This window comes from Lemur catta, chromosome 2, assembly GCF_020740605.2.
Source record: "Lemur catta isolate mLemCat1 chromosome 2, mLemCat1.pri, whole genome shotgun sequence".
Classification (NCBI taxonomy): Eukaryota; Metazoa; Chordata; class Mammalia; order Primates; family Lemuridae; genus Lemur; species Lemur catta.
In genome coordinates this window covers 74215514-74223095 of record NC_059129.1, presented here as the reverse complement: position 1 = coordinate 74223095, position 7582 = coordinate 74215514, and the positions used below count along the sequence as shown (strand labels likewise).

The 7582-nt window shown below is 44.7% G+C and overlaps 1 protein-coding gene across 1 annotated transcript; it reads left to right on the top strand.

Moving 5' to 3' along the window:
- The first annotated feature begins 449 nt into the window (after positions 1-449).
- EEF1A1 (eukaryotic translation elongation factor 1 alpha 1) lies at positions 450-7343 on the top strand. Its single transcript, XM_045543894.1, has 8 exons — positions 450-1035; positions 1996-2169; positions 2465-2644; positions 2741-3037; positions 3116-3266; positions 3370-3626; positions 3713-3947; positions 4038-7343. The coding sequence occupies exons 2-8, from the start codon at positions 2026-2028 to the stop codon at positions 4160-4162; spliced, it is 1389 nt and encodes a 462-aa protein (XP_045399850.1). The 5' UTR covers positions 450-1035; positions 1996-2025; the 3' UTR covers positions 4163-7343.
- Positions 7344-7582: the final 239 nt, after the last annotated feature.

Below are 7582 nucleotides of genomic sequence, written 5' to 3'. Positions count from 1 at the left end.
GCATTCTTTTTAGGTTTGTCATGTTTGCAATCAAACGACTGTACACTTTAAAAGGGTACCACGAGGGTAAGACACACACACACAGTCAGGATCTTTTTGGCGTAACAGAACTAGAATTAGAAGTAAAGCTAACGTAAGACTGAAGTCCATTCTAAACTGAAAACCTGGACATCTGGAGTACCACAGAGGGGTGACGTTTATCACAGGCTTCGCTAAAAGCAGCCGGCTTTGAATGGAAGGAGCCGAGAGGGCAGCTCGGGAGCAGACTCGTCGCGCCCACGCCTCACGGCCGCCGAGCTGAGCCGCCTTTGGATTCCCGAGCCGCGAAGCCGGCGCTCCGGCCCCTGCTCTGCGCCCCACCCCTTCGGGTCCGGGGCTTGGTACTCCTCCTCCTCTCCAGACGGGAGGGGCGGAGGAGGAGCCGTCCGGGCCAGGCTGGGACTAGCAGAGGAAGAAGCTCTAGGAGCTTGTCCCGGACCAGCCAGATGGCAAGGCTGAGTGGGGGAGGTGGAATCGGGGTGAAGGGATACCCCAATCTCGACGTAACCTTTCCGACTAAGCCAGGAATAGTAAAGGGAAGATTCTGGACGTTCCCTGCAGGCTGCCTCCTTGCCGGCGCCCCCGCCCTCCGCCCCCAGCTGGAGCTGAGAGTAATTCATACAAAAGGAGGACTCGCCCCGGCCTCAGGGAATCCCAGGGACCGTCGTTAAACTCCCACTAACCCAGAACCCAGAGATCGCGGTGTCCCCGCCTCCCACCCACTCGCTGTCGTCAGCGTCGGGGTCGAGAGGAGCATGCGCGAGCAGCAGCGTGCCCTTGAGTGGGCTGAGCGCACATCGCCCACAGTCCCCGAGAAGTTGGGGGGAGGGGATGGCAATTGAACCGGTGCCTAGTGGAGGTGGCGCGGGGTAAACTGGGAAAGTGGTGTCGTGTGCTGGCTCCGCCCTTTCCCCCGAGGGTGGGGGAGAACCGTATATAAGTGCCGTAGTCGCCCTGAACGTTCTTTTTCGCAACGGGTTTGCCGCCAGAACACAGGTGAGTGCCGGGTGTGGCTTTCGCGGGCCTGGCCGCGTCCAGATGGTTGCGGCCCTCGCGTGCCTTTCTCTAGTGCCATGCTTCTGGGCTACTTTACGAGGTTCTCGACCCCGAATTTCCGGCCGTAAGGGGGTGGGAGAGTTCGAGGCCTTGCGCTTTTTACCGGAGCCCCTTCGCCTCGTGCTTGCATGGAGGCCTGGCTTGGGCGCCGTGGCCGCCGCGTGCGAATCCGGTCGCGCCTTCGGGCCGCCTCTGCTATTTCGTCTCCGGCCATTTAATTTCTAGGTGAACGGCCACGATTTTTTGCTCTGCCGGGATAGTTTTGGCGATGTTGGGCTGAGTGTCCACGAGCTCGCCGTCCGGTTCTCGGGGCTGTGGGGGCCGCCGCGAGGCGCACCGGGCGGCGGCGGGGATCGCGGGTCCCAGCGCACATGTTCGGCGAGGCGGGGCCTACGAGTCTCGGGCACCGAGAGTCGGACGGGTGGCGTGGAGGGGCCCGGGCGGCTCCGGTGCCAGCCTCGCGCCGCCGTGTGCCGCCCCACCCCGGCGGCGCGCTCGGCACCAGTTGCGTGCGCGGAAAAATGGCCGCTCCCGGGCCCTGCTGCAGGGAGCTCAAAATGGAGGACGCGGCGGCCCGGGAGATGGGGCGGGTGAGTCACCCACACAAAGGAAAAGGGCCTTTCCGTCCTCTGCCGCCGCTTCCTATGACCCAGCGTTGTGCCCGGGCACTGTCCAGGCACCTCGATTACTCCTCCCAGCTTTTGGAGAACCTCTTCCTTGCGGTGGGGGAGGGGACTTTGTGCGCTGGAGTTTCCCCACACTTGGTGGGTGGAGACTGAAGAGTTGGGCCAGCTTGGCGCTGGCTGTAATTCTCCTTGGAATTTGCCCTTTGAGTTTGGGTCCTGGCTCAGTCTCAGGCCTTTCAACAGTGGTTCAAAGGTTTTTTTTCTTACATTTCAGGTGCCGTGAAAACCGCCCATAAAAGCCAAAATGGGAAAGGAAAAGACTCACATCAACATCGTCGTCATCGGACACGTAGATTCGGGCAAGTCCACCACTACTGGCCATCTGATCTACAAATGTGGTGGGATCGACAAAAGAACCATCGAGAAATTTGAGAAGGAGGCCGCTGAAGTATGTATGATAGCACAAAGGGAAAACTAGTTTAAATAAAACATTGAGTTTATTAGTAAAAAAATAAGTGGTATTTTTGCCAAACTAAGCAGTAGTTATGTAGATTGGGATGTTAATAGGTAAAATAATAACAAATTGGCTTTTTAAACTCGGCTCAGTTACCACGTTGACTCTGTAAAGCCATGTAGGCCTAGCAGTTGTAATAGTGGATATATATTACTGCCAAATAAGGGGAGCAAAGAATTTTAAGCTGGAGTTTTGGTCATGTCTTAGTAACCACTCTTAATCTTAACAGATGGGAAAGGGCTCCTTCAAGTATGCCTGGGTCTTGGATAAACTGAAAGCTGAGCGTGAGCGTGGTATCACCATTGATATCTCCCTGTGGAAATTTGAGACCAGCAAATATTATGTGACTATTATTGATGCCCCGGGACACAGAGACTTTATCAAAAACATGATTACAGGCACATCTCAGGTTTGTGGGATTAATAACTCTGGGCACGTTTTCTAGATTGGGAAAACTGGGTTTGTCCTTTGACATTCTAACAGGATATATTGTTTTTTTTAAAAGGCTGATTGTGCTGTCCTGATTGTTGCTGCTGGTGTTGGTGAATTTGAAGCTGGTATCTCAAAGAATGGGCAGACCCGTGAGCATGCCCTTCTGGCTTACACACTAGGTGTGAAACAACTAATTGTTGGTGTTAACAAAATGGATTCCACTGAGCCGCCCTACAGCCAGAAAAGATACGAAGAAATTGTTAAAGAAGTCAGCACTTACATTAAGAAAATTGGCTACAACCCTGACACAGTAGCATTTGTGCCAATTTCTGGCTGGAATGGTGACAACATGTTGGAGCCAAGTGCTAATGTAAGTGACTTGAGACAGTTAAAAAGCTCTGAGAATGGCTATTTGATGGTAACACTAATTGACAATCTTCTGTTTTAGATGCCTTGGTTCAAGGGATGGAAAGTCACCCGTAAAGATGGCAATGCCAGTGGAACCACACTGCTTGAAGCTCTGGATTGCATCCTGCCACCAACTCGTCCAACTGACAAGCCCTTGCGTCTGCCTCTCCAGGATGTCTACAAAATTGGCGGTAAGTTTTTCATTAAAATACTATCAGGGCATAACTTAGTTTTGGGTAAATGCCATCTGCATATATGTAAGGTATTTATGATACTATGCTGTAAATATTTTAGGTATTGGTACTGTGCCTGTGGGCCGAGTGGAGACCGGTGTTCTCAAACCTGGCATGGTGGTCACCTTTGCTCCAGTCAACGTTACGACTGAAGTAAAGTCTGTGGAAATGCACCATGAAGCTTTGAGCGAAGCTCTTCCAGGGGACAATGTGGGCTTCAACGTCAAGAATGTGTCTGTCAAAGATGTTCGTCGTGGCAACGTTGCTGGTGACAGCAAAAACGACCCACCAATGGAAGCTGCTGGCTTCACTGCTCAGGTAAAACAATTTAAGATCAGTGGTATGTTCTTAACTTGCTGCAGAACCCAAAGTTTGAGACACTAAATGCAAATCTTTGTTCCAAGGTGATTATCCTGAACCATCCAGGCCAAATTAGTGCTGGGTATGCTCCTGTACTGGATTGTCACACAGCTCATATTGCCTGCAAGTTTGCTGAGCTGAAAGAAAAGATTGACCGCCGCTCTGGAAAGAAGCTGGAGGATGGCCCTAAATTCTTGAAATCTGGTGATGCTGCCATCGTCGATATGGTTCCTGGCAAGCCCATGTGTGTCGAGAGCTTCTCAGACTATCCTCCTCTGGGTAAGGATGACTGCTTAGAAGTTAAAGGCGAAAAATACCACTATTTTGAACCAAGTGTTTCTCATGGTACTCTTAAATTTGTTTTAATAGGTCGTTTTGCTGTTCGTGATATGAGACAGACAGTTGCTGTGGGTGTCATCAAAGCGGTGGACAAGAAGGCTGCTGGAGCTGGCAAGGTCACCAAATCTGCCCAGAAAGCTCAGAAGGCTAAATGAATATTATCCCTAATACCTGCCACCCCACTTTTAAACGGTGGAAGAACAGTTTCAGAACTGTTTGTTTCAATTGGCCATTTAAGTTTAATAGTAAAAGACTGGTTGTTAATAACAATGCATCGTAAAACCTTCAGGAGGAAAAGAAAATGTTTTGTGGACCACTTTTGTTTCTTTTTGTGTGGCAGTTTTAAGTTATTAGTTTTTAAAATCAGTACTTTTTAATGGAAACAACTTGACCAAAAATCTGTCACAGAATTTTGAGACCCATTAAAACAAAGTTTAATGAGAAACCTGTGTCTTCTTTTGGTCAACACTCAAAATTTTATAGAAATCCTTAGGCAAAAGACTTTATATATTTCTGGTGATTAAATGTGCTGCTGAAATGTAGAAAATAATTGAGTTAATGGTTTTTTTTCTAGGTTGGAAATAAAAGGGTTTTTCCCTCCACCTATTGCTAAGGAGGAATCTTCAAGTGAAGTAGCTAGTGAAAAGCTATGGGAGGTCTCAGGTTGCAACACTTGGTTGGGATAGAAATGTGGCATACTTTCATTCACCTGTAATTTTAGGGAAGACAAAACCTTTAACTTTCAAGGCCATGTGCTACATATATAAAACTTGATGGTTAAGTAGACTTAAATTCTAGTTTTTCAGTTACTGGAATGTGCATTTACAAATCGCTGCAGTTAAAAGAAGCTAGAAGTGAGGCTTAGAGTAGTATTGAAGACTGTTCAGGTTTTGGAAGGAAAAGTTGGGCATTAACTGTTACATAAGAAATTTATTTCCAATAGGAATTTCATGTACAGAGCCAGGATTAGGTGAAAAGTTAACATTTTCAGGCTGGAGGTTAAACTCAGTTTTTGAGGTACAGTGGTAAATACAGCTTAAGTGAACAGGGATAAAAGTGAGCTTAAGCTTTAGTTTGAAATGGTTTTGAAAGTTACCAAATGTTATTCAAAAACAATTATAGGAGCAAGGCACTAACAAATACTAAGGTTGGAAGTAGCTAAGTAGTTGAACAAGAATGAGTCCTCCTGTATTACTTTGTTGGGATAATTGTAAAATTTGTCTAGGGGGGAACTTAAGAGTGCTGGTTACTAGCAGGGAAACATAACAGGTAATTGGTTTCCTTGAGGTCAGTCACTCCAAGTTCCTGGTTTTGGACACTTGTGTGCTTGAAATAACACTTACCGTGAATCTTTGAAGATTTTAACAGTAATTCTGTATCGGCTTTAATATCTAAAGCAGTGTTTGTCTTATGAAAAAACTTGTTTGGTTTACAAGATAGGCAAAATTACATGACATGTTAATACATGGCAAATTAAGTGGGATCTAGTTTATGGGGTCAAAGAATATATAGTTATTGGTCACATGCAATGTGATGGTCAAAATTCATAAGGGTTACCCCATCAAGCTACTTGATGTGGCCATAGATGAAAGACCAGTTTGAAATGTTTGTAGCCTTTTACCCTCATTTAAGTCTGAACTGGGTAAAATACGTTAACAGTGCTCTCAGGCATCGAGGGCTGTAAATTGGATGGCTAAAGATATTGTTCTCAGTTTCTTGCCTCATGTTGGTGTAAGCTTGCTATTTGCTTGATCAGAAGATACAAGGTCATCTAGAATGGCTGGCCAGTAGATGGTTGATATATTAATAGCAAATTGGCACAGCTGTAGGATTTATCAGGAGGGATGTGTACTACTCCACCTCCAAGAATCAAGGTCTAACTAAAATTGCTACTATGAAACCATAGGAAAGCAGAACAATCAGTCTCAGAAGAGCTCCAGTTCAGCTAATTGTATAGTAAGTTTCACTTCCCTGTCGAAACCCAGTGTGTGTGACTAAGACAACTGTCTGGTTTGAGCACCACCTACTGGTACTCATTACAAACTAGCTAAATACAATAGATGAATTTTTAAACAGGATAGAGGAGCATATATTAACTATAGTAACTACTGTGTTGGAATTGATTGAAAATTTTTGGGAGTGGATTTCAAAAGTGAAAACTAACTTGAATGTCTGAAGCTGGTACTTAAAAACCATGTTTTAAGTTGTACAGCCATGTTTGGTTATAAGTAACGTAAGATGTGGACTTGAAGTTTTCTTCCAGAAATTCCAATGTGATCTTAGGATATTAAAGGAAATGGGAAAGGCATTCTAGTTAAAAACATCGTCATTAAAGCGTATCTTTTTTTTTTTTTCTTCTAACTCATCCTATACCCAAGTAAGGACATCCAAAATTACTGGGTTTTGGCCAGATCAGAACTCAATTTCAGTACCTTGCCTTTCCCATAGTTAATCCTACTGATAAATTACTTCCCAAATCTTAGGTGAATCAGGCCTCAGCTATGACTCATTTAAGTCTGCTGGTAGGACATGATTTGTTTTGAACTAACATCAATCCTGTCTCTTTTCTTTCTCCATGAAGGATATTAACAGGTTAATAGGCCAGAATTTTAGCATTGGGTTATTTGTCAACATGACCTTGCAAACGTTTTGTGGTGACTGTTACCTACCATTTATATTTTAGTGTAATTCCAAAAGGTTTCATTTAAAGATTGCCATTTAAATATCCATTGCTCTGATCTGATTATTTGCATCTGTCAAAAACTTGTCATTTACCTTGAACTGCTTTTAGTAGGACCATGGATTTCTAAGGGTTAAATGAGAGTTCAGTTTGTAGTCTATGGGAGATAGAACAAAGGTAATGCGAAAGTGTTTCAATAATTCTACATAACCAAAGGATACTGGAAGATTTGAAGCAAGGGACTTAAAAGTCCAATTTTTATAAAGATACTACATTAAAAGTTTTCTTATATAGTTATCTAAGTTTTGACAAATGTATACAGTTAACCACAAAATAGAAGTTTCTTCATCCCCCAAAGTTCCCCTGTGCCCCTTTGTAGTCAACTCCTAATCCCCAGCCCTTGGGGTAACCACTGATCTGTTTATTCTTACAATTTTGTTTTTGCAATACTCAGACCTGGGCTCATGCAATATATAATCCTTTTGCGTCTGACCTCTAACTTAGCATGATGCATTTGAGACTCATCCATTTTGCCTATGTCAATTATCTGTTCCTTTTTAATGGTGGATGTATGACTGTGTATCCATTCCCAGCCGAGGGACATTTGGTTGTTTCCAGTTTGGGGCAATTACGAATAAAGCTGCTATAAACATTCACATATAGGTTTGTGTGTAACATACATTTCATTTTATTTGTATAAATACTTAGGAATAGAGTTACTCGGCTGTATGGTAAGCTGCCAAGCTGTTTTCCAAAGTAACTGAACCATTTAGTAATCAAGAGATTGGTTTATTTTTTTTATTATTTTTTATGCCAGATAATTTCTATTTTTATTAGAGACGGGGTCTCACTCTAGCTCCTGACCTCGAGCGATCCACCGGCCTCGGCCTCCCAG

Excerpts from the sequence above, each read along its gene's own strand:
- EEF1A1 (XM_045543894.1), top strand. The coding sequence starts at position 2,026 with ATGGGAAAGGAAAAGACTCACATCAACATCGTCGTCATCGGACACGTA. Across the intron at positions 2,645-2,740 it reads TGATTACAGGCACATCTCAG|GCTGATTGTGCTGTCCTGAT; the intron begins GTTTGTGGGATT and ends TTTTTTTAAAAG. Across the intron at positions 3,627-3,712 it reads CTGCTGGCTTCACTGCTCAG|GTGATTATCCTGAACCATCC; the intron begins GTAAAACAATTT and ends CTTTGTTCCAAG.